This window comes from Cyanistes caeruleus, chromosome 1, assembly GCF_971803275.1.
Source record: "Cyanistes caeruleus chromosome 1, bCyaCae1.hap1.1, whole genome shotgun sequence".
Lineage (NCBI taxonomy): Eukaryota > Metazoa > Chordata > Aves > Passeriformes > Paridae > Cyanistes > Cyanistes caeruleus.
In genome coordinates this window covers 148,947,925-148,974,696 of record NC_141701.1, presented here as the reverse complement: position 1 = coordinate 148,974,696, position 26,772 = coordinate 148,947,925, and the positions used below count along the sequence as shown (strand labels likewise).

Below are 26,772 nucleotides of genomic sequence, written 5' to 3'. Positions count from 1 at the left end.
ACTGATAAAGCCTGGCAAACTGCTGCTTGGGAGTGCTGGAGTTAAATCTGCACTGTCCTGGCAAGGACTGCCCTAAATGTATGTCCTCAGGTATGTCCCAGCCCTTTCATTTGTTTGAAACACAGGTGAGCCATCAATTTTCTGGAAATCATGTGGTTCAGAACACTTGTGTCCAGCTGGGGACATCTCACAGGCTGTGGGCTGAGAAGGGGGTGAGCAGCTCAGCTGCCCAGGGATGCTGGACAGGGCTGGGTCATCACCTCAGCATCCTTCCCGCAAGGGTCCAGGTCCCACCTCCTCCAAAATCCTCATCCTTTGCCCTCTGCAACAGCAGGAGCTCCTCACTTGTGCCTGGCATTGATCTAGTCCCCACTTGAACAAATTAAAGATTGTGCAGCTGGCTCAAGAAATTGTTTTATATTTTAAATGACAAGATTTTTAACTACAAACCACGCACAGGGCTTACCTGCCTCCTGGGCTAAAACTCCCCTTTGAAGCCCAAGCAGTGAAGTCATGACAATTTGCTGTCTAATTAGTTGCCTTGTAATGGTTTCCCACTCCAATGGGAATGAAATTTTCCAGTCACTGCCAAGTTTTCTGTGTTTTCCCTTAATGGATCTAGCCCTGCTGCACCTGCTGGGATGTTGAATTACCTTTATGAAGCATGGACAGCAGCAGGGGCTGGGGGATGGATGGAGCTGACCTGACTCTTCAGCCACAGCTGAGAAGGTGGACAGAGGGAGTGTCTGACACCTGCTTGGAGGCAGAAAGGTCCTTCAAGACAGCTCAAAACCCACATCATTTCAGGGACTCCTCAAAGGCAGGGACACCCCAAAGCACTGCTGGCTTTGGAGAGCCCTTCCTGCCCTTCTCCAGTGCCCCTGGTCCATCTGCTTCTGGGGAAGTTTAGCTAAAACTGAAGGAAATTACTCAGGAACATTCCCTAATTGCTGTTTGCCTGCCAGGCTGAAGAAGGCATCAGCTGCCAGCACAGAGAAAGCTTCCAGTCACATGAATCCCATTGATGGTTTCAAGCGTCCTCTTCTGCATCTTTGTTTTTTTAAAGCCTTTCCTTGCTGAGTGTCAGACCTGCTGATGCCAGGGGCTAACACAGCTAATGCTTCCCAGAGAGGGTCTGTGCACCTGAAGCTGATAGAGCCAAATCCCAGTTTGGGATGCAGAAAGGTCGGGATCAGTCCTCAGATTCTGTTACCAGGGTCTGACAGGTGGGGCACCTAAATTAGAGGTAAAACTTGGGCTGCATCAAAGGCAAGGCAAGGAGGGGAATTCTTCCTCTCTACTCTGCCCTTGTGAGACTCCACCTGCAGTGCTGTGTCCAGCTCTGGGGCTCCCATCGTGGGAAGGACGTGGAGCAGCTGGAGTGAGTCTAGAGGAGGCCACAAAGATGCTCTGAGGATTGGAGCCCCTTTACTATGGAGAAAAGCTGGAAGAGCTGCAGGTGCTCACCTGAAGAAAAGGCTCTGGGGAGACTTGAGAGCCCCTTCCAGTGCCTAAAGGGGCTCCAGGAGAGCTGGAAAGGGACTTGGGACAAGAATCTCAAGTGACAGGACAAGGGGGAATGGCTGAGAGTGCAGGTTTAGGTGAGGTGGTAGGAGGAAATTCTCCCTGAGGGTGCTGAGGCCCTGGCACAGGGTGCCCAGAGCAGCTGTCCCTGGATCCCTGAAGTGTCCAAGGCCAGGTTGGATGGGGCTTGGAGCAGCCTGGGACAGTGAGAGGTGCCCTGCCAATGGCAGAAGGTTGGAGCTGCGTGATCTTTATTAATCTCTTCACACCCCAACCATCCCAGGATTCCTGTTTTCTACTCCTCTTTAAATGAGTGTTTAAACCCAAGTGAAAACATGGAGAACACTTCCCAACCTTCTAAAGGGAAAGTTTCTAGCCCAGAGATTTCTCTGTGAGGTGAGAGCCTGCAAGACAAGGTGTGAGGCCTCCCCTACCTGGGCCAGGGTTTGGTCCCCAAAACCAAGGTCCAATAACACAGGGCTTTGAATTCCTCCAGTGCCCAGGGAAGTGAAAGGGTACCTGGCTCTTCTCCCACCTGCTCAGGGCAGTCTCTGGTTTCAGCCCTTGCTGCCAGAAGACATTGAATGAAAAATCAACCCTGCCAGCTCTTTGCTGCTCACTCCCTCAGCCAAGGAAACCAACCGTGTCCAGCAGGAGCAAGAACTGGAACAGCATTTTCTACCCCTGCTCTGTTCTCCCGTGTGCAAATGCAGAAATACAGACATTAAACACCAAAAAAAAGAGCACTGAAGCCATCTCTTGAGGTGGCTGCTTGAACCAGTGGAGAAAAGAGGACTGGCACTGTGATCACCCCTTCACAAACACAGCCCATGCAACTGGGACCATCTTCCACCAGAGTCCAGGATGAGCCAAACTCGGATGAAAGCCAGTGCATGAACCTGTAACACCCACAGCTCTAAGCAGGAGGGCAAAAATGAGAGAAAAAGGGGGCATTTCTAAAGAAAGCACAAGGCTGCAGGAACACAGAGAGGCAGGCATACACAATGGTGGATTTATTTGTAACACCTTCAGCTCAGGCTGCAATTATTTCAGTTTTTAAAGTTAAATCTGGTCAGCAATCGAGGAAAAGAAAAAAATACCCAAATATTCCCTGTGTGCACGAGGAATGCAGCTCTGAATAATACACGGTAAGTTTATTTCATATTAACATGAACAGTAAAAAGTGGACATTTTGACAGGATTTAACTTCAGGTCCTTTTCTTTATTCCTCTATTGTGTCCTTTTTGCCAGTCTCTTGTCCCTCAAATTGTGGATACTTTGCCTCAACATCAGCCCAGGTGAGATAACCGTTGGCCAGGTCTCGGATGATGGCAGGAAGTTCAGAGATCTGCAGGAAAAGCCACAAAAACATAAGAAACACAAAGTCACCAAAATCAAGCTGGGTATTTGGGGACGTGGGTAATTTTTACATCAGCAGTAGAAAAGGTACAAGATTATCTCCTGGAAGATGATCATTTTTGGGGAGAAAATCATTAATTAGAACACCTTAGATCAATCTGTTATCTGTTATTAGGGTGATCCAGGAGGGAAAAGATCAACCAAAGCACGGTAATGTTGTGCTACAGTATGGGAAGGGCAAAATAAACCAATATACACATCCAAAAGATGCTGTGAGCCAGGATTCAGCTAGGCCCTACCTACTGTAAGATCAGCACAAGAAAAGCTGTAAGTTGCCTTTTCTTTGCTCCTCACAGCACACTGTCATGCTGCAAAGGATCAGCCAGAAAGCTGAAAATTTGCAGAAACTGAAGGAGAGCAAAGTCTCATCTCTGCTGGTTGGCAGTGAGCGGTCACCCAGGTGACAGAAAGACAGAAGGGTGCCCTGAGGAACTGGCACTGCCTGTTACAGCCAGCCAAACCCCAGCCAGCTCAGCAGCCCCAGGCACTGCAGCTGCTTCTGTGGAGCTACAACTCAGCCTCACAGGTGAGCACCATCTCCTACTGTGCCTGAGGCAAAAAGAGCATCAGGGAGAAAAGACAAACCTGAAAAACCCCCCAAGACTGCAGACCTCCAGCTCTGAGCAGAGGCAGAGCCCACCACAGGCAAGGTTCTGCTATTTCAGTCTGCACTGTGGCCACACTGGCAGAGCATGCTTAGGGCACACGCAGCTTTGGGGCAGTGGTTCATCAGCTCCTCTGGTGCTGCACAGCAACACCAACTGCAAGGCAAACCCCAGTGCTCTGCCTTCTGGTGCCTGGGGATTACACCCAGCCCAGCCCTTGAAAGCCAGGCACAACCCAGTCACTGCTTTATCTCAGCAGCCTTCACTTGGAAAGAGCCACTCCAAAGAGCAGCACAATCAGCACAAGGCATGGCTTTCAGGTAAGAGCAACACCTCTGCATGCAAGAAACAAAAGCTTCTGCTCACTTTATCAGCTGGGCCAGCATCTTCTGTCTGACCGCTCTCTGTTCCTGGGCATTTCTCACAACAGCTAAACTGCTACAGAGCTGGAGGCAGCTCTATGGATGCTAGCTTTGCAGAAACTGCAGGCCCATGGCCTCTCAGTCCTACCTGAGAAGCTAGCCTGGGAACTTCATAGGAGGATTTCAAAACAATCCTCAGAGACAGAAAACAACTGCCAGGTGCTGTTTGTCTGTCTTCTTCTTTTCCTTGCAGGAGAAAGTCAGGGGGGTGGTGAGCCCCACTGACCAATGATAGTGATGTAGCACTTTGCTAACCAATAAGAGTTTCCTTTCTGTATTTTCCACGTATCTGTCTGTAAGACAAGCCTAGAACAATAAACTAGAAAATTCTCGTGTTGTGACTCCCTTGAGAGTCCGTGTCGTTCTTTTCTGCCGTTCCCAATCGGAACAACACAGCTCCCACAAGGATTAGCAGCAGGTCAGAAGCAGCAGGGGAGAAGGAGCAGACGTGGTGCCAGCCCCTGGCAGCGCTCACCTCGGCGCGGATCTGGCGCATGGAGTCGCGGTCGCGCAGCGTGGCCGTGTGCGGGCTGCGGTTCACGGTGTCGAAGTCGATGGTGATGCCGAAGGCGATGCCGATCTCGTCCGTGCGGGCGTAGCGCCGGCCGATGGACCCCGCCGCGTCGTCCACCTTGTGGGAGATGCCGTTCCTGGTCAGTGCTTCGGCTGCAGGGAACAGAGCAGGGGGCGTTACACGGCCCCAGCACAGGCTCCCGGTGCCCCCACCAGCGCCGCCTGTCCTGGGTGCACGCAGCATCTCAGAGTCCCAGGTTTATTCTGACAGAACATCCAACGCTCCGCTCTTGGTAGGAACACAGGGTCAAACCCACCCTGCTCTCTCAGCTCTCCACATTGCACCATAACTCTTGACCCAAGGGCAAAGTCACCAAGTTTTTCCCCTTGTCAGCAGTGCCACGATTCTGCTTTAACTCCAAACCCCAGCCTCGGTGTGCGGGGCACATCCAGCACAGGGAGACAAGGTCCCAGGCAGACTGATGCTGACAGCAAAAGGCATTGTCTGACATGCAACCCCTGTTCCTCCCCTTCATCTGTTCGGTTTTATGGTCCCTATCTTTTACCATGATGCCCCCTACTTGTGGGCAATTTGACAGAATGGTTGGAGGCTCAGCAGCTCTGGGACAGACTCAATAAATTAGGTGGCCAATAAAAGCAAAGTGAATTTCAATAACAAAACAAAAACCCCCACTGGTCCAGCTTCTCCTAAGCAGTGAGAAAGATTTATTTTTGACACAGAAGGAGAAAAAGCAATGTCTTCTGCACTCCAAACCAACACAGGGAAGGTGGTAGTGGTGGGTTTTTTGGGTACAGCTGAAGAGTTTGATGGATACCCAAAGCTTGTGGATACTCAGCTGGTTCAGGTCAACAACTCTCCCTGTGCACTTTGCAGAGCCACATGATCCCAATGCTATTTTGAGAGACTTCTCTTCCCAGTGCACAGCCCCATCAGAGCCAAAGTGCTTAACACACTTACATAATTCCTTGACAAAAGGCATGAATTCCTGATTCTGGCTCAGAGGAAGAACGGAGCACTTGAACGGTGCGACAACAGCTGGGAAGCTGAAATACTGTGGAAAAAAGGAAAAGCACAAGAACACACTGATGACATGGATGAGGGTATTGAGTCTTTCATTAGTGAATTTACAGATGACACTAAGCTGGGAGTGTGTGTTGTTGGAAGGGAGGAGGGCTCTGAGAGAGACCTGGATGGATTGGATGGATGGGATCAAGTGGGATGAAGTTTAATAAATCCAAGTGCTGGGTGCTGCATTTTGGCCACAACAACCCCCTGCACCTCTCTAGGCTGGGGATGCTGTGGCTGGACAGTGCCCAGAAAGGGACCTGGGGGTGCTGGTGACAGCAGCTGAACACGAGCCAGCAGTGCCCTGGTGGCCAAGAAGGCCAGTGGCCCCTGGCCTGGATCAGGAATGGTGTGGCCAAAGGAGCAGGGAGCTCATTCTCCCCCTGTGCTCGGCACTGCTGAGGCCACACCTCGAGTGCTGTGTCCAGTTCTGGCCCCTCAGTTTGGGAAGGACCTTGAGACACTTGAGCACATCCAGAGGAGGCAACGAGGCTGGTGAGGGGCTGGGAACACAAACCCTGTGAGGAACCACTGAGGGAGCTGGGGGTGTTTATCCTGGAGAAAAGGAGGCTCAGGGGTGAGCTGATCACTCTCCACAGCTCCTGAAAGGTGGCTGTGGGCAGCTGGGGTCGGTCTCTTTCTCCAGGCAGCACTGACAGAACGAGAGGTCACAGCCTCAAGCTGTGCCAAGGGAAATGCAGGTTGGACATTAGGAAAAAGGAAAGAATAATAAAGTACTGGAATGTTCTGCCTGGGGAGGTGGTGGAGTCACCATCCCTGGATGTGTTTAACAAAAGACTGGATGTGGCACCCGGTGCCATGGTCTGGTTGAGGTGTTAGGGCTGGGTTGGAGTCAATGATCTTGAAGGTCTCTCCTGACCCAGTGATTCTATGAATTCTGTGTAAATTCAAGTTTGATGGTCAGATCAGACTTTCAGGAGGTGAGAATAAGCTCTGACTGAGGTTGGAGACAGGGTGAATATTCTGGGGGAGTCTCTGGCCTACTCTAAGACATCAGCAGTGACATCTCACACCACTGGAGCAGGACTGGTTTTCTTCAGCCTCCACTCCCCCTTATCTCCTGACAGCTAAATGTTACCTCCTACCACAATAGGTCTATTAGAGCACTCTTGAAAAATTTTAACCTCATCTGAATTACAGAAAAAATAAGGGTGGAGGTGTCTTACCAGGAGATTTAGTCTTATGAACAGTCTAAACCAAACTTCCTGTTTGAAACTCCACACACATGGAGCATATGCAGCAAAAAGGTTTTCAGAACCCTTCACAGACACCCTCAGAAAATAAAAATATCCCAGAAGTGAGGGAAAAATAATAAAATCTTTCCTGGAAATCAGCAAGCTATAAAAGGGACAGAAGCAATGCATGTGAGATGTACCACAATATAAAGCAGCTCAGGCTACATAAAAAGTAAAGGGGTACTAGAAGGAAGGTGAATCCAGTATTTTCTACTTCAGGAGTTTGGGACTCAAAGTCAACTGTGTCCTAACTCTGGGCTCCTGAACCTTGTTCCCCCAGTCATAGACACCCTATGGATCCCAGAGACACCAAGAAGTGCTTTTATTACGTTACATTTCTTTTTTATGAACACAGTCCAGGAGCCAGGAACAACAAGCAGGAAGCAGCACCAAGTTTCCAACCAGCCCCTCATGGGCCACCAGCAATGGCACAGAGCACCACGCCTGGGCACTGGCTGGAGGAAGCTCTCTATGTAACAAACCCTTCCCTCTGGCCCCTGCTACAGCAAAGCTTCAGGCCAAGCTTTTAGGGATGTCCAGAACCAGAGAAGGCTGAATTTCACAGGGGACTGAGCAAACGTTGTCCATCCTGCTGCACACAAGTATGATTCCAGGAAAAGCAGCAGAAAGAAAAGAAATTAAACATTGAAGATATGCCTTTCTCTGAGCAATGGAACACTGCCAAGTGTGGGTCCAGAAGGAGGAATTTCTCACCTCCTTGCCAGTAATCCAGCAAGAGCCTCAAGCACACATGGCCTCAGAATGCTCTCATGTAAAAATGACATGTACTCTGGAAAAACAGCAATTCCACAGCCCACCTGGGCTTTGCCATCTCTACAAGGCATTGTGCAGTGTTATTTTAGCCCTCTCCTAGATGTCAGGGGAAGGCAGGTGCCTGCAGCTGCCACAGCCTCAGAGACACTCACCGTTCTCTGCTCGTCTCCTTCCCGGATGCGGAATGTGTGCTCAAACACTGTGTACATGATCCTTCCAATGCCAAACGAGGGCTCAATGACATTTGGGATGATTTCTTCCACTGGAACACAAAATAACATACATCACCATTAAAAATGTGTTTGGACACAAGAAAAGGATGTGGATGCTGGTGCTTTCTGCTCAGAAGTCTGGTTACGTGTAGATGAGTACATGGAAATAAGAGATTAAACATTTCTGCTCTAAACACAAATACCTGAAATAGAGATTTGGACTTAGCTCATGTACATATTTAGGCTGTAAAAAACAACTCAGGGCCCTTTTCCTGGCTTCTTTGAGGCACTAAATCCATGCATTTTGGAAAGTCTCCTTCTAGCCCCATTTTCTGTATCAGGAGAAAAACTCTGTGGAGATGCAGTCACTGACTTTCCAAAAACCTTCCTACTCTTAAATTTCAAGGAAATTACATTTGGCATTTTTCCTATGCTGTGTTACAATATTACAGGACAAAGCTACCAATAAAGTTGATACTCAAAGTGTATCCTGATGATGATGAAACAACAAAGACTCAAATTTACCATGTAATGTTTTCTGAAATCTCTTCACAGTAACCATGTCCTTTGTTAATAGAAAAGTTTTCCCTTCAGTTTCAACAGTGAATTCCCTGCAAAGGAAAAAGAAATAATTTAAAAGCTAAGGCAGTAAACAAGTGTTATTTCCTTAATTGCATCACTTGGTTGACTCTGAGATTGGGATTACAGGAGCCAGGGAAAACCCCAGAGACGAAAGAAACATGTAGCACACCCATTAAAAGAAATTTACATTAATAATAAAATTACTACATGTACACTAAAAGCAACCATTTTCAGAATCACAGTGAATTTAGCTGTGGTTAACAGCCTGAAGCAAAGTCAAATGGGAAACTCTCAGGATGAAGCCTATACAGCATAGAGAAAAAGGGAAGCACACAAAGCAGGCACTGGACTATCAATAAAACCAGGAATATTGCTTGTAACTCATCTATTGAACCATTTCAGGGAGATTCTGGCTGGACTACAGTTTCTTCTCTGCAACAATTTCTCTGCCCATTTTGAGTGCTACTATTTTTTTCTACATTTTCACATTCATAGAGATGTGAAAGAAATAAATTTTAGCTCAGGGGAAAGAAAGAAAGATGTAAATGTTACCATTCTTTAATGTATTCATTGATCCTACACCTTGCACCATTTCAACCAGGAAATTAAGTTTATTTTTTTGTTACTGCACCATTAGCTTTCTCCTAACACAGACAACAGCTGTTGGACTGTTTTAGCCAAATCTATGACAAATATGACAAGTGTAAAGACTTCTCATATTTTCAGTTCCTGCAGGTGTTGTTAGGAAGGCAGGTCAGAGAAAATCATACAAATTGCTGCCACAGTAAATCAAAGGCTGAAAAAGATCCTAAAGAACCTCACTGAACACTGGAGGATACAGAGGCAAGTTTTGCTTCTCATTTAACTATTTTGTTCCATTGGTCACAGAATTATTTTATTAAAGTTTTAAGTCAGTCCTGGTTCACTCTCAAACCAGAGGGGTGAAGATGGCAAACAATTCTCATTTCACTGAACTCTGGGATGAGTTTCTCTTCTGGGATGATCCTACTAAAGCCAGCAGCTCATTCCCACACAGACAAACAAATATTTATGTGCATACACCCAGAGATATGTTGATGGGTGACCAGCAATGCCTGGTGAGAAGGACAGCACTCAGATGACCCACACAGCCTGCTCTCATAAGGAAACTGGTTTCAGGTGGCTCAAATAAATGCAGCAGCCCTTTGGAGGCCACATCAGGGTGTCAGAGGAAGGTACCACACACAGAGCCAGCTCACCCTTTCTCGTTGAGCAGCTGCTCCATGTCGCTGATGTAGCACTCATCACACATGGAAAGGTATTCCATCACCACCTTGGCATCCTTCTTGTAAGCTTTGCCAATGGCTCCCTTATTTGCCTCAAACTGAACAATGTTGACTGTTCTGTACAAGGCAGTTAAGGAGCCAGTAAGGACAGAAAGCAGGGCCTGGTTCCTTCATTATGTCAAAGTTAATTGCTACACAACACAAAAACATCTCCACTACTGGATGAAGGAACTTCCCTCTGAGAGAGGAAAGTAACAAATGCTCAGTTCTTTCCAGGTCACTTCCCAAAATGATGCTGGCTTGTAGTTGAAGGTTTCCCTGATAAATATACAGGAGCAACTTGAAATACATCTGTGCAGATCTCCAAGACATCTCCCTGTCCAATCCCTTTCCACTTGAAGAGAAGCTGAAAGGAGCTGAGGTTTATTCTGAAAGGATATAGGTTCTTTGAGATGCTTCTCAGCTATGAGAGGAACTTTGGTGGCGCGGGCATGGCAGGAAAGGTCATAGCAGGAGCGATCAGCACAGCCAACAATCTCAATCCAACCCTGAAAAAACAAAACTGGAAGCTTTCACCAACTCACTTTTTTGTCCACTTAACCATCAAATATGTTTATTCACCCTTAAGCCCTCCCTGCTCCCATGACTGTTTTTTCTACATAATTAGCTCTGTTACAATAAGCAGCCCTCCCTCACCAGTTGCTCCCTCATTTGAGTGATTCCATTTGTTTCCAGAGGAAATGATCAGTCATCTACCCAGTGTCTGTGCTCAGGGCCAGCTTTTCCACATGGCTTGGCAGAGCACAGCCCTGTGCCAACAGCTCAGGCGGGGGCCAGAGCACACAGTCCTATCACTCACATGCCACAGGCACACAAGGCATCATGTCCCCAGGGCTCCACTTGGCAATGGGACACACAGAGCAGGGAATCAGCCACACTGGAATGGCCAAAAGCCTGGCTTAGGAGCTGCTACAACACAGATCACATGGCAAGAGAAGCTCTTAATTCAGTATTTCAGCATGTGTGGCAAGGAGGAATCTCAGAGCACCGTTCACACTGGATTGGTGAAGCAGCAAATACAGCCTCCCTCTGGATTTCCTGACAGACAATCCCCTGAAAGACAAGGCTCAGCAGCTGCTTCCCACTCACTGTCACATCAGTGTGGGATGCACAGGCAGCCAGATGTTGTGTGGTTTTCCAAGCTGGATATAGCAGGGTATCAGAAAAGGTGCGTGAACAGAAACAATCCCTGTGCTTGACAATTGTGGTGTTCCAAGGTATTCTGGAAGATTTTTACAGAAATTAAGCCATTAGGTTGTTACAGCTGCTTCTCAGAAAACACAGAATACAGGTTTATTGTTCAACCTGGAGAAGAGAAGGCTCTTCCAGTCCCCAAAGGGGCTTCAGTAGCTGGAAGGAGACTTTGGACAAAGACATGGAGTGACAGCACAAGGGAGAATGGCTTTAAACCAAAAGATGGCAGATTTAGATTAGACATTAATAAGAAATTCTTCCCTCTGAGGGAGGTGAGGCCCTGGCACAGGCTGCCCAGAGCAGCTGTGGCTGCCCCATCCCTGCAAGTGTCCAAGGCAAGGCTGGATGGGGCTTGGACCAACCTGGGATAGTGGAAGGTGTCCCTGCCCATGGGAGGTGGGCTGGATCTTTAAAATCCCTTAACCCACACCATTGTATGCAGTACATTTATAGAATGGATTTTAAGCTACTCAGACCATTTCCCTTCTTAAAACTGAGTGCTGTAAGCTGATACAAACATTTTTGGTTAGAGTTAAGTAACAAACCAAAGCATGGTCCAGCTCCCAAGGTGTTCCTTTCACACCCTGGGATTGCTGTGCTCACTCCTGGGTTAGGCTGTTGGACACCCCCTCTGTGAGCACTGTCCTCATCATCATGACAAGGCTTGCAAAGAAAGCTGAATAATCTTATTTACATGGTGTGGCCCACGCATGTTCAGTTTTGGGCTGGCTGGAAAGAGGCTGTGAACTTGTGGAAGTCAGCTATGGACAATCAGAGGAAGACATACCTTCAGTCACTTCTCCAGGTCTTTTCTATATGAAGACAAATCACTCATCTGAGCTGCAGGAGGTTTGTTTCTTCCCTAATCTAAAGTTTGGTAGAATTTTACTGGCTGCTATTCCTCTAACGTGCTGTAACAAAACATCACTAGTGATAAGTCTAAATCCAACTAACAATAAATGAGGGAAAAAAAGGCATTCAACAAGGTTTGAATGATAAAGCTCTTAATGACTCAGCAGGAAGATGATAACAAATCCTGGAGGAATTTTTCTTCCAGCACCAGCTGTCTGAACTGGCAGGAGTGAACTCATTTCTCACAGCATGGAAGAGGGAAAGGAAGAGCAAGCATTCAAGCAGGAAGCAATCTGCCCTGGAATAACACCTCCAGCAAAACAAATCCTTCCCCACTGCTGTTACAGAAGTTACAGTCTTTGGAAAGCACCAGGACTCAGTTTCCTTTAACTCCAGATGAAATTTGACCAGTGAAGTGTCCCCAGGCTACTTTAGGCTCCAGAAAAGGAGCCTGGACCTACCAAAGCAGCATGAGCAGCTCATAAACTTTGTGCAGGGAGCTCACCCTCCTCTTGGTCCTGGACTCAGAATATTTCAACTGCACTACGTGTGTTCAGACCAACATGGAGCCAAGCCAGATGCATCAGACTCACAGCCCTAACTTTAAAAAACAGAAATAAACAAGGGCTTCCCCTTGCTGTTTCCACTTTGCCCACTTACATAGGAGGTTTTGGACTCTGCATCCCAGCAGTCACAGGCATAATGAGCCATCTCATTCTCCATGTGCTGTCGGAAGCGCAGCTTCTCCGGGGAGACGCCGACCTTCGTGAGGAAGAGGTAGATTCTGCCGATGAAGTAACCGAGAACCGAGTTATTGATCACACCCTGCAGGGAGAAAAAGCAGGAAGAAAACACCCACATGAATTCCTAAGGAAGCAAAGTCATGATTTGTTGAACTTTTGCAGGCAACCTGACACGTTACAGATAGAACTTGTGGTTAAGTTCTGGCTCCTCTGAAGCTGTTACATCTCTTCAGATTCACCTCCTGCCACTGGCATCATCTCCATCTGACCCAAACAGTGAGATACTGTCACTGCAGGACTCATCACCCACTGGCTCTGAGGATCACCTACTTGTAAATACCCCACTGTATGCAGCAGTGCAGTCACTGGCCTTACAACAGCTGCACCCTACAGTTCACAGCTGCAATACAACAGAGGGGTGGTGTTCTCTTTTTCTTTTTTTTTGGCTCTTGTTTTTGGGGCTTTTTGCTTTGTTTATGTTTTTTAAAGGTAGTGTTTTGGTGGTTTTTTGATTTTTTTTTCTTCATTTGGGCATTGGAGGAAATGGGGCGGAGGAGGTTGGTAAATCAACCCATTCATAATTAGATGAATCAGGTAGTGATTTATCTAATTATGCAAGCCACATACTCATGGGGGCCAGCAGCTGGATATGAGATTCCCAGACACTGCTTGTGTTAATATTCCTTACTGTCCCTCTTCACTAGCTAAGTATGAAGTTTAGCTTCCAACCCCTACCCCAGCACTCCTTGCTACCACCTGCACTCTTCTGGTAGCAAGGCCCAGATCTCAGTCTCACTGATTCACTGAAGAGAATCTATTCATAAACCTGGGACCAACACAACACAAGCTTTGTGTAAGCCCAGCACAGGGAGTTGATCCATGCCCTCAGTCCTGGATTCGGAATATTTCAACTGCACTACGTGTGCTCAGACCAACAGGGGACTGGACATACACATCACTCAGAGCCCCAGTTTTAAAAAGCCAGTTTGTAACTTGGCCTTGAGAGCAATGCTGCAGGGAGCAAGCTCAGTGTGCTGTGAGAGGAAGGTTACCTGCTGGACAGCGTCTCCCAGCCGCATGACGTGCGCAGACTGCCCGCTGACCTGGGCCTTGGCCGAGTACAGGAGGATGTTGAGATCTGCCACGTTCTGAAACTTGGGGTGGTTTTTCTCACTGGGGTCCACAAAGTGCTCAATTTCTGCCATGGTGAATTCCCTAGTGAAAACAAATGTACACACATTAAATATTTTATGTGTTAGACCCTAATAAGCCATTGTGCTTCTCAAAGCAAGCCAGTAATTTAAAATCATATGCAGACCCAGCCAGGACAATGTGCTGACTAGAACATGAACTAATCTCATCACTAGATTTAGTTTCATTTTTAAATTCCTAACAAAACATATTCATCTAGAGCTCTCCAGGCCATGGTTAACACCACTGTGAATCAGAGCAGAGAACACCACCTTTGGAAGTACTTCCACAAGTTCTCTAGAGTTTTTCCAGATTTCTGTGCCCATATTAAAAGCAGTTGCTCCTTACAGGGTCTGATGATTAAATCTGCAGCTTTAACTCATGTCAGAGGTGCCAAAAATAAGCAGGTGAGGTAATAATTTCCTGAAGATAATGATACTGCAGCACACAGCAATGGCATGAATTCTGTTTTAAGAACTTGTCTTTAATATATCTTTACTCAGTGATTGATTCTGAGCCTTCTTGCTTGAAATCACTTTCCACTGAATTAGCTCATTATCAAGAACCTTTAAAAAAGCTCTAGGTAATCATTAACTGTAAATCACAGCCATCAGGGTGTAATTTGCTGTGATTGCATAATAACAGTCTCCAATATATGTGCCACAAGCATATCATTTATATTTGACTGAAAATTATTTCCATGAGAGAAGTTCTCATTTCCAGATGAGCAAAACAGAACAGGAAGATTGAGGAAATTCCTGAGTTCCCTCTGTGCTAAGGAAGCTACGGCCTCTCAGTGATATTTATGGCACCACAAAATAATCAATTACCACGTTTACAACATGTACTCTGCCTGTGCACGGGAGCTCTTGTTCCAAATTGTATGGAAGAGATTTCCAAATAGGATAGATCAGTTTAAATACAGAGATTATCCCTAGTGAAAGGCAATAATCACTTTTATCCAAAGACAGAACTGAAAGTAATTTCCAATAACCCTGAGCTTTCCAGCTTGTCTGATCTTGCAACACAAACACTGGTCCTGAGTCAGGAAATCTCCCAACTTCCTCTCTGGAGCAAGTTGTAGAACTGCAGAATCTGCAGGACTGAGACAAGGAAATATTGCTGCAAGGTCAATCACGTTTTGATTTCAGTTTCAAAAATTGCACAAACATAATTAAACAAGCAAGCCCTGTAGAGAACACAGCTAGCTACCTTTGACATGACCCTTTTAGGCTATGATGGGAGCCAAATTCTGTCAGTGAAACTGAGTTTCTAATACAACAATGTCAGAGATTCTACTTCTCACAAGCAAATCTTGGAATTCTGTACTTAAAATCTAAACTGTGAGTCTCATCAAGCACATAATCAGAATTCCTCTGGGAGAAAGCACTAAAGTGAAACCCTGCACAGACCCTGGAACAAAACAAAGATGCTCCCTGCTGAAAGAGGATGTTGGCAGTACCTCACTCTGATAAGGCCGGAGCGGGGTGAGATCTCATTCCTGAAGGAATTTCCAATCTGGGCAGCAGCAAAAGGCAATTTGCCTTGGTTAAACTCCAGCAGACGTTTGAAGTTGAGGAATATTCCCTGTGCAGTTTCTGGCCTCAGATAGCTGAAAGGAGATGGGTGAAAGGTAAAATCAGGAAGATTTCAGGGTGGGAAAGCAGGGAGAAAGCCAAAGTTGCTACAAAATTTACAGGTGAAAATTTTTCTCTTGAGACTTTTAATTCCAGACCAAAAAAAAAAACAATTAAGTAATAGACTGAAGGAGAAAAAACTTCGCCTCCTTCCTCAAACAGGTATCCTGAAGTAGTTTTTCTACAGCCATGAAGTCACTGACAGTTGGAGACCAGCATAAACTGGCTTTATGGAAACTATTCCAACCAGTAAGGGCACAGCTGGATCTGTATCATGGGTGCTTTAAGTATTTTCATGATTCTCCAACAGCCCCTTCTTTCTCCTGCCTTTCCCCAAGACTCCAAGGAATGCTACAGGAGGCTGGGACTGACATGCAAGGCAAGGCTACTCCAGAGATTTCATTTTTATTCCAAATAATCTCTAAAGCAAGGAGAGTGTGAGCAGGATGAAATTAGCACCTACCCAGGCATGTTTCCTCCAGGCCCAATGGAGGTCTTGAACATCAGATTGAAAGAAACAGGAGGGGACAGGTCATTCCCAGTGACAGGGGACTTCACATTGTAGTTCACAAAGAGATCTGCAAGCTCTTGCTGGCCATAATTGTCCAACTAATATCAAAACACAGGAGAATTATTTTAATTACTAGACAAGATAACAGGAATGAATGTCCTCTTTATCTTTTACTGAGCGTGATCCACAGCTCTGAATCACCTGCCCAAAATATTCCCTTCTAACCTGAATTTTCAAGCAAGCTGAAGTTTGAACTAGTGATACAAGAATACACTTTGCACATTTGCAAACCCATTTTAGTAATAGGTCTGGGATTTATCATACCACAGGAAGTCTGAGCTTAAGAGTGGGTGTAAAGCACAAGAAAAATCACTGGGACTGCACCACCACCCACCAGAACAGATTCTTTTGAACAGATCCAGCTAAAACATGGGGAGGTCTGTGCTGGGAGCAAAATAAAAAGAAATACAGCAATGAGAGAGAAGAAATCTAAAATTTCTGCAGGGTTTTGTTTGCACTCCTTTCTCTTTCTTATGCTGATTGAAACACAATATTCAAGCTATGCATCAGATGCCCTTTCAGAGCTGTTCTGCATTTGTAGTTGTCATGATCTTTCATTTACCAGGGAAAAAAATCCAAAAACAGGATATAAAAACACTTTATTAATAGAGAGGTTTCCCTAAAGGATGGTGAAAGTTCTGTGCTGTAGTGTGGAAAACCTAGTGACAGCTGCTCAGTGATGCAAAACATTGACAAAAAGAGTTTCTGGAAGGAAACATTTGTTCAATGCATGACTTTGGAAGCATTTATCCTAGAAGTCATGAGAACAAACATTAAAAACAAAATAAAACAAAAAAAAAAATAAAGGCAAACGTTTGTACAGTTGTTCAGGAATGTCAGCCTGAGCACCAACTATTCCCATGGTAAACACAGGAAAAATCTTTGTGGGGTGCCAGAGACAGAGGAACAAATCCCCAGTGCCTCAAAGCCAAGACAATTTCAGAACAAAGCAAATGAGTGCTAAGCTGACTCAAAAAAAACCCTGACAAAATTTGTGATCCATCTCTGTTGCTTTGTATGACAATCCCACAGAAGGGACTGACAAATGTAAAAGCTTTCTGCCAGGGTATGAAGTGAAACAGAACAGACCATTTCCAAGACTGAGCTTCAGCCCTCTCAACCCAACACTCAAGAGATTCATTAACATAATAGCAGCAACTCTCCAAAACAGTGAGGGAGATGTGATTCACCAGCAAGCTCAGAGTATTTAGTAACAATTAAATTTTCAGTGTTTGAGAGGCTCTCTGGGGTAAAGACTTCTGAGATCCTTCAGGAACAGAAAAGGATCACTGCCTCTGGAGTCTATCACACACCCCTCTCCCCGAAGCAGCACCCACCTGTGTTAGAACATTTTCCATTTCTGCCTTTTTCTCTGCTGTGCACTTCTTGTCAGACATCAGTTTCTGCAGGTGAGCTGTAAGAAAAGTTGGTCATGAGTTTATAGTCCAATTCCACCACTGACCCCAGCATAAAACAGCTCAGAAGGATCCCCCAGCATGAGTTTAGTGATGTCCACAACTTGTCCGGACAGTGTCCACCAGGGTAATTCCAGTCATGGCCTCAGGGCAGTGCTGACCTCCAGTTCACTGTACTGGTGTGCCACAGGAAAAACAACACATTCTTATCCAGTTCCTTTCCAATATTATTTCTCTAAACTCAAGCAATGGCTTTGTAGCCCTCTTCTTGATTTCTAATACACAGACAAGAAATGAAATATCTGATTCCAAGCAGCAAGGCTGGTTTTATTCACAGAGGCAGGTACAGAGCTGGTACCGTGGGGCTGGACTGCATTCCACGTTACAGCACAACATCCTCCCTGACACACAAAGGCACACAGTGATGCCAGGACTTCCCACTCTTGTTTGAAAAAAGCAATTTGACTTTTTAGTCAGTAACAGCTCAGTTTGGCAGTAACAGCAGGTGGCTGCTCACAGGGAGGGGCTGCAGAACACAGGGACATGCTTGTTGATGAGGCTGCTCACCAAAGGAGGCAGAGGTTGGATGGGCTTCTTTTGAGGGTTTTTTTGGACAAAAAAAATCTTGATGAAAATCATGAAGACTGCTTTAATGCCAGTATAGATTGTTCTGCATACTTGAATTTCAAGGAAAAGGCTCAAAAACCAGAGAGCACAACTCACTTAAGCAGAATGGAACAGTCCTTCCATTCACAGTGGAGCTGTACATGAGAAAGTTTACAGACTTCTTATTTCTGAGATTCCTTCGTGTGACCTTCTTGGTTTGTTTTTCCAAACAAATTTTAATAACCAGGAAGTGTGAGGACTTAGCAAATCAAAGAAATGCCTGAGGCCTATTTCTAATTAAACACATTAAAGTCACCCACTGCCACATAATTGACCTCTCACAGAAAAAACATACTCTGACCCATCACAATAAATTGTTTCTCAGTACTTAAAAAAGCAACTGAAATTCAAGAAAACTAAGATCAGAATGCAGTGGAGTACATGTAGTGGTTCAGGTTAGCTGATTTGAGTTTTTTGATTAATGTATTAAATAATGTGGGTTTAGTGCTGGTTAAAATTACTAGTGTACTTATTTATTATTATTCCTGTATGGAATCTTGTTATATAGGGAATCCTTGGCTTAGTAATCTTAGTAATCTTTCACAGCCTGATGACATTGGATTTTATAAAAAGGGACAAAATAGTGTTTTCACCCGAGATCCTGAACCTCATTTAAGACACTCACAGAACCTACAATATTTTTGGTATGGTATGATTAATTAGCTGCAAACACAAGTATGAAAGACTGGCTACACCAGCAGGCTTTCCTTGAGAAAGATTCTCTTTCCCAGTGCTTGTACCACTGCAGGAAATCCCCAGGCCCACCTAGCTTGGAACAATATCAAACCTTTTAAGAGATGATCAGCACGAAAACATTCCCCGTTCTTCACATCTTTCACCATGAAGTCAGCAAACTTGTCTACATGGCCAGAAGTCCTAGAAGAGGTGACAGACAACAAGGAATGTGACAGTCACCACCAGACAGCCCCAGGTCTGTGCGATTTTAGTGGACAGACCTTTATCAAAGTGAAATCCTTCAAAAATTGCAGGCTCACTCCTGCTTCAGATTACAGAGTTCACATTAACCTCAGAAAAATATGATCTGTGGGAAGCATCAATACATCTAAATCTTAAAATGTGTCACAAAGAGGACACTTAATGCATTCAGGAACTGCATTGTGATCAAAACTAGACACAGCTGCAGTAGTGAGGAGTAACCACTAATTCAGGTGGAGATATTCCCAGTATTTTATATCTCAGCTGCATGAAAGCTTCTGCCCTTTTTCTTGTCTTCTTGATCTTTTAGAAAAAGGAATAATGACAATTTCTTACCTAATGGGAGTGTTAGGAGGCTTTGAACTCTCAAATGTGAGTGCCACTGCCTTCCCTGACTTACGAAACAACAGCTTTTGACACTGACCTGTGCACTGGTACCTAATTATGGCATGAAATTAGGTGACCCAGACTCAAGATCCCTGTGGGTAATTTTACAGAACACTAGAAAAAGCACTTATGACCAGAAATTAAATGCTGCAGGTTAAAAAAACAAAACAAAACAAAAACAACAACAACAGAAAAAAAAACAATCCCACATTTACTTTAGAACTGGCTCAGGTGTGAGCATGGTGCAGTCAATCTCCAGGATTTGCTCTTCCTGAATAAAGTGATGTCTCCATGCTTGGATGATGTTGTTCTTCAAAGCACACCCAACAGGCCCAAAGTCATACAGACCACTGACTCCTGAGAAGAGGAAAAGGTAAAAAAGAAGTGTGAGATTGTACAAAGCTTCACTGTTTGGAGGAGATGCCTTCCCTTCTCAGAATTTCCATCAGTTGGTTTCCTTTTATGAGCATGAAGCACAGTCCAGCTGCAGAGTACTGAGGCATCAGTTACTGACAGAAACTAAAACAGATAAACTCCTGCAGCCAACAACCCTAAAAACCACATTCCCTCCACCAATGGACACAACAGAAGTGATCATGCACCACCTGAAGCAGTGTTATTGTCAGTAATAGATAACATGTATCTGCAAATCCCCAATGTAGCTGCAAAGATTAACAAAAAACAACTCAAAGTACGTAATTTAGCATCTAAGGTGAAAGAGCAGTAATGATAGAGGCACTGTGCTGCTCATATCAGCCATCTGAAGAGGTTTAACAGCCACATTTATTCACCTGTGCCATAAGGTTCATTGGAAAAGGTTCTGAAGTTCACAGTGAGTTTAAGCACTGTTGGTCCCCTTGTGGGCCATTCACTTAAGAGCTGGAATCCATGATCCTTGTGGGTCCCTTCCAGCTCAGAATATTCTGTGATTAATTTGCCAAGAGAAGCTCAGGTAGAGATGAATGGTTATAAATAATAAATAAGCTGATGATCTCCTTAAGCCCCAAACACCCTATCCTCAGCAAAGAAGCCATCTTCTACCAATGTAATGCTCAGGACATGCATCCTGGAGGCCACATCTCCATTCAGAGAGCACAAGACAAAAACTGAGCCCCATTCCAACCCAAACACTTCAAGAAGGGAGAATTCTTGAAAGGCTTACAGACTCAAGCAGGAAAGTTTAAAGCAAACTTTTAAAAAATAATCTTGGATGCCACATTAATATAACACTGCTAGAGTGCAGCATTTCACCCAGCTAGAAAGACCAGAATATTAAAGGGATTGAAATCTACATTTCTTCAAACCCATACCTCCATAAATAGAAAAGGCTTGGTCATAGAAAAACCTCCTTTTGAGAGTGTCTTCCATCTTAACTCTGTCCACAATGTCATCTTTGGGCTGTAAGGCCAGCTCCTGTAAGTCAGGCAAAACAAAAGCAGTTAATAGCTCCTGATTCTGGCAGGAGGAGAAATCCTCTTCACCCACCAGAGTCAAAAGTCTGCAAAGACCACTTTGAAGAAGAGGTATCCTGTCAACATCCTTATTTTCCAAAGAAGAATCTTCCCACTGAGATTCAAGTGCTCGATTATGAACATCCTTGTCTGAATCCAGCATTTTAGACACTTGACATGGACTCATGACCTATCTTTCCCTGAGCAAGTTATCCTCAGCTTTCCTCACAATCCCTGTAAAAAAATTCCAATTTCCAAAGCAGTTCTGACCTTCTTCCCTCTCCTGACTATGAAAAGAGCTTCAAGTGAGCATCTCAGACTGCACATATCTAATTCTTGGCATATATAAACCTTTCAGTAAGGTGTTCCTCACATGAAAGAATTTTGACTGTGAAGATTACAAGCACCATCATCCTCATGCTCTGCCAAAGGAATAATTTTAGGTACTTGTGCAAGGAAAATCTATTTGTAAAATTTAGGTCTGCACTCAGAAAACTTAGGAGTGCCTTAATGCCCTGACAAGATACTGTGAAAATGTTTAAGAGCAGATTCACTATTTTATCTGAAAACCTGTGATTTTTGCAATCTAATCCATTAGTGAGATCAACAGACTTCAAAGATTTCCTTCAAGGAAGCTGTTTTGATAATTAAGACAGAGCTAAATCCAGAAGTTCAATAAATTCAGATCCTCCTAAGTGTCTCAGACTATCAATTTGAAAAGCCTTTGGGTAACAAGAAGTATTGTGTGTCCATTTATTTAGTTCCCCTTTTCTATCATCAACAAATAAATGTGGTCTTATTTTAAAAGCAGTGTACTCTGTGTACTCAACTACTCCACCCTGCTCAAAGCTTCAAATTCGGAGATGCTCTGACATCTTCAAGCAGGAACCACAGGGCCTGAGAACCACCATAGCTGCCTTCCCCAAAAGGTGGAAGGGATTCTGATCCTTGCTGGGAACAGCACCAGGACAGAAACACCCCCAGTACTGGAGTGCTGCGCTCCCAAGGGCAGATGCTGCGTTTGCAAGGTCACCCTTGCACTGACAGCCCACACAAATTGTGTAAGTGCTAAGAAACCTCCCCAATGCATCCTACAGGCACCCTCCAACACAGAGGTGGGGCTCACAGGGATATCAGAACTCCAAACCTGCCTGGTGCCACCCACAAGGACACCAGGACCCCTCACCTGCCTGGTGATACCCACAGGGACACCAGGACCCCTCACCTGCCTGGTGACACCCACAGGGATACCAGGACCCCTCACCTGCCTGGTGACACCCACAGGGATACCAGGACCCCTCACCTGCCTGGTGACACCCACAGGGATACCAGGACCCCTCACCTGCCTGGTGCCACCCACAGGGACTCCAGGACCCCTCACCTGCCTGGTGACACCCACAGGGACACCAGGACCCCTCACCTGCCTGGTGACACCCACAGGGACTCCAGGACCCCTCACCTGCCTGGTGACACCCACAGGGACTCCAGGAGCCCTCACCTGCCAGGTGACACCCACAGGGATACCAGGACCCCTCACCTGCCTGGTGACATCCCCCCAAGCTTCTGAGGGTTGGCACACAAAACTTGGAAAACATCTAGACAATATTCCCTCCAGGATGACCTAGCTATCAATGCAGGTTTCATGCAATGGTTTCAAAGCCCAGTCCCTATGCTGAATACTCAGTAAAAATGACATTTTCTTGGTTCAGTGTGTGTAAACAGGCAGCCACAAGGCCAGACCTGGCAGAGAGCAGCACCTGTTCATCCCACGTGACTCTGTAGGACAAACAGGGTCAATGGGTTTCAGTTCAGGTGAACTCACATTCTCACAGTCAGGCAGCTGTAAGAAGTGTATTTACTCATTAATTTGTTTATTTTTAAGTGTACCACCCAGGCACAACTACAACTATGTTTACATGAAATAGAAATTAGAAAGAACCTGGGTGAATCTGCACAACTGATTGTTTTTAAGCTTCAAGAGTTTCTTTTTGTTGTTTCAGTCTGGGAAGGGGAGGGGAGCTCACAGGATAAGAGTATTTTACTTCTTTATTGATCTAAAGACAACAAACTTCAAATTCCATCATTTAATTTGCACAAAGACTTTTCAGAGCATGCCTGCATTTAAAAGGAACGCAATTTCACCTCTAAGGCTGAGAAGAACTGTTCAAACTTCATTTGAAACATTTACAAAGACTTTGTTACTGTAGCAAAAAGGGTGATTTCTAAATAAACTCATTCTATGACAGTTCAGGGAATTTCAATGCACAAAGTATCTGAAAATTCACCACAGTTAACAGCATGTGCTCTCACAGCACACAAAAAAAATCTATACAGCAAACAAAGATTAGTGAATATACACTCAATTTCAGCTTTGATTACTGAGCAGCCTGAATGTATTTGTTTCCACAATGATTTAATGCTAACAGAGTTAAGTGTAACAAGTGAAGAATGAAATTGCCACTAGTTGGAAACCTGTAAAAACTACTTCCAGAGTGATTCAGTCTAGGACTGTCTAGACCAAACCTGCAATAAAGAATTAAGAAGAGATTTCAAGGCTTTTCAGACAAAACTGTGGAGCTCAGAATTTAATTTCCAGACTCACCTTTGCTTCTAGGACTCTCTTCCGAGCTTTGAGCTCTGCTACTGCTCTGTCTATGTCAACCTGGGGAGCCTTCTCTTCCTTCAGCTTCCTCACCAACTCTCCCTAGGGGGAAAAGAACATTATAGATTCATTCTTTGCCACAGGTAAGATCTCTCTTTCTTCCAGCTCCCCTGACAATCCAAAAGGAGATTTTTGTCCAGCCTGCACACAGGTCTCCAGAGGCTGTGAGAGAGAAACATGCTTTAAGACTTAGCAGAGTAGACTTCATTAGGGAAATTCAACCACCCCACACAACTGTTAAATCACAGAGCTGCTATTCAATATCCATGTGTAATTATATTCCTCTGTGTACATCATATTTCCACTAATTCCTGGTTTCTGTCTTTGAGGATGCACTTACTATATTTGCAGCCCAATATCTAAGCACAGAAAACACTGCATTTTGAGTAAAAATTGTTATTATTAAAACCAGTTCAGTAACTTCGAGATAGAACAAAGTCAACAGCAACAACAAAAAAATACCCTTTAAAAAAAAAACCCAAAGCCAAATATTTCAGAGCAGCAAAATCCTGCAGTGGGCTCAGAGGAGATCTTGACCTGAGTCAAACCAGCACCACCTTGTTACAACTCCACAAAGGTCTCTCTGCCCTGTGGGGACGATTCTCCCCTTTCAGCCCAGGGAAGTGCTCAATCCCAACACACCCAAAAAGGTTCTTTTATGAACATGATCCTCAGCTGTCAAGCCCAGCTTGCTCCTGGAGATAAGTTAACTAAAAGTCTTCCTTTGAGTCCACTCTTCTTCACCAAAACCAGGATCTAGCTTGAATTGTTGAGAAGGACAAAGGTGCTGGGAGGAAAAAAGAGATGCCAAAGCCACCCCAAGTGGGGTATTCTAAAAATGGGATGCTCCAAGTTCAGCATTTTTCTTGTACCTTGCATATCTTGAGGGAAAAAGGAGGAAAAAAAAAAAAAAAAAAAAAAAAGGAAAAAGCCCCCATAATTCACAGAGAATACAACATTTCCACAATACCAACTTTTCTCCCAAGATTCTGAACTTTCCTGATATAAACATTACAGGTAACTGAGAAAGCAAAGAGAAGAGACTACACAGATTGCCATTCTGTAATCAGATTAGAAAAGATAAAAGTGCTCCAGAGACTGAGGGGTTCAAAGGCTCATTTTATTAATAAAAGGAAGTCTCCAAGGACTGCATTAAAACACACACAAGAAGGAAAAATAAGAATCCTGTCAGGATTAACCCCATCAGTACACGAACAGAACAAATCTGCTGTTTCCTTCCTGTTAACTACTTAAACCAAAACCTGAAAGTTCCACTCTGGGGCTGAGGACTGCAATTGCCATTCCTGGGAAACGTGGCAGAGGGAGGGATCTGAGCTGGTGTTTTTTTCTTTTAAAGTAGAAATCCAAATTGCCTTTGTTGAGCCAGGGGGGTCGGCAGTGGAAAAACATCAAGGCAGCAGCAAAGCAGCTCCTGCTGACTCAACAGAGCCCTCACCCTGCTCACTGCTGAGCATCCAAAAGCAGCACACAGCAACTCTTTGTCTTGACCTATAAGTAAGAGTGCTCAGACATACGCAAGGAGAAGGGAAAAAAAAAACCAAAAACAACCCAAACACAACTGAAACAAATAATTACGCCTGCTGACAGGACTCAATCTAATTACAGCTCCGATCTCGAGCCCTGCCCAAGAGGAGGAGTGCACAGCAGCACTCGATGTGGCAAATTTTGCTGCAGCTTTGTCCCACAGACCAGCAGAGCAGGGAGGGATCCACCCCTGGATCACGGCAGCTTATTGCATCAGGCACTGCTGCAGGAAGATAGGCTGCTCCCTCTCCATAGGCTGAGTCCCTTAGGTTTAATTAAACCACTTCTCCTGGAGCTGCCAGACACAGACTCCTGCATCCAAAGGCATCAACCACCCCGATCTTTGTTATCCCCTCCCTTTCCTCCTGTGCAAATATCTCTGGGAATTACTACATCCAGTTGTACAACACAATATGTGTGGCCCCAGCTGGACAATGTTGTTTTTTTTTTCCCCTTGGTGCCCCACATCCCAGTTTAAACCCCTGAAAAGAAGGGGTGCGTTGGTACTCACAGGCAAATGACGGCACCCAGGATTTTAAACTAAATAAATTGGCTGGTTCTAGAGATCATTGCTTTATTTACAAGCAGCTCTCCTGCCAAGGCATTATGCTGTACAGTGATTCATAATAAAAACTCACTGAAGTGCTGGCATAATTAGAGGGCCATAAATCCACTCATTTAATGGGGAAATACACGCACAAATCTGCGAATACAAGGGACACACGCATAGCTAAGGAGAATAATGTGGATTCAGCCACTTAAAGGAGGCACATGGGGGACACACAGGTCTGGCAGGTGGTGAAGAGAGAAAAAGGAACTGCACAAGATCCATTACCGTACGCAGCCGGTGTGCCAAGGTTTATTTAGGAAACGAAGAGACAACCAAATCCTTCTCAGGTACGAAGGGTTATAGAGGTAAAAGGAGGGAGATGGGATGAGAATGCGATGCAGCCCCAGCCAAAAGGACACATCACCCACCTAGATTAATGAGAATGATGAAATGGCAAAGGAATTACCATCCCTTACTGCACCAGGCAAATATGCAGCTCCAGAGAACGTCATTTACCCCCGAAACTCAGCTCGGAGGGGACATCACCGCGTGACCCCGAAGGGACGAGGGACACGAGGAGGGGCCCTAGGGCAGGGCACGGGGAGCCAGCCCGGGCACAGCCAGCCCGGGAGGGGACACACAGGTAGGCTGACGCACAGACCCAGCCCTGCCAGGCAGCTCCGGTGGGGAAAGAGCCAAGGGGGGAAACCCGCACGCGATAGCTGTGCCCGAGAGGCCGCTCCGCACCCGCTGGGCAGGAACCCCGGGGACACCCACGGGGACAGCCGGGGCCCGCTCCGAGCCGGGAGCCGGAGCCGCCGCAGCGCCCGGGGGGATGCGCCAAGACCCCTCCGCAGGGCGGGCAACCCCCGAGGAGCCCCGGGGGCACCTCCCACAGCCCGCCCGACCCCCGGGCGACACCCCCGAGCCCCTCCGGCGGGGCGCGGGCCGGGGCGCGTTACCTGCTGCCGCACCGCGTTCCGGAGCGGCGCCAGCAGCGCCTCGGCCTGCGGGCCGTCCATGGCGGGGGGGGCGGCGGAGCGGAGCGGGCGGGCGAGGCGGCGCAGCAGGGCGGGCAGGACGCTACGGGGAAGCGGCATGAGGAGGAGGAGGAGGAGGAGCGGGCGGAGCGGCGCCCGCCCCCCGCATGATGAAATCGCGGCCGGGGTAAAGCGCGGCGCGGGTGAAGCGCGGCACTTTCCGCACTGCCCGCAGATTCGGCACGGGGCGCGCGCGCGCGGCCGGCAGGGGGC

General features: G+C 45.9%; 1 protein-coding gene across 1 annotated transcript; it reads right to left on the bottom strand.

The window, feature by feature from the left end:
• Window positions 1-2,514: 2,514 nt before the first annotated feature.
• Window positions 2,515-26,752, bottom strand: GARS1 (glycyl-tRNA synthetase 1). Its single transcript, XM_086866677.1, has 17 exons — window positions 26,482-26,752; window positions 23,365-23,466; window positions 20,622-20,724; window positions 19,527-19,668; window positions 18,776-18,864; window positions 17,245-17,321; window positions 15,800-15,945; window positions 15,162-15,311; window positions 13,561-13,723; window positions 12,426-12,590; window positions 10,100-10,207; window positions 9,633-9,778; window positions 8,338-8,423; window positions 7,753-7,862; window positions 5,463-5,556; window positions 4,446-4,636; window positions 2,515-2,872 (listed from the first exon to the last, which is right to left on the bottom strand). Exons 1-17 carry the CDS (start codon window positions 26,617-26,619, stop codon window positions 2,747-2,749), a joined length of 2,136 nt encoding a protein of 711 aa, XP_086722803.1. The 5' UTR covers window positions 26,620-26,752; the 3' UTR covers window positions 2,515-2,746.
• Window positions 26,753-26,772: the final 20 nt, after the last annotated feature.

What these genes read in the sequence shown, in the direction of transcription:
- GARS1 (XM_086866677.1), bottom strand. Translation starts at nt 26,619, where the DNA reads ATGCCGCTTCCCCGTAGCGTCCTGCCCGCCCTGCTGCGCCGCCTCGCC. An exon ending in AGAAGCATCTCAAAGAACCT is followed by an intron (nt 9,779 to 10,099) that starts ATATCCTTTCAG and finishes ACTGCCTTGTAC; the next exon opens with AGAACAGTCAACATTGTTCA. An exon ending in TGCGCCAGATCCGCGCCGAG is followed by an intron (nt 2,873 to 4,445) that starts GTGAGCGCTGCC and finishes CTTTTCCTGCAG; the next exon opens with ATCTCTGAACTTCCTGCCAT.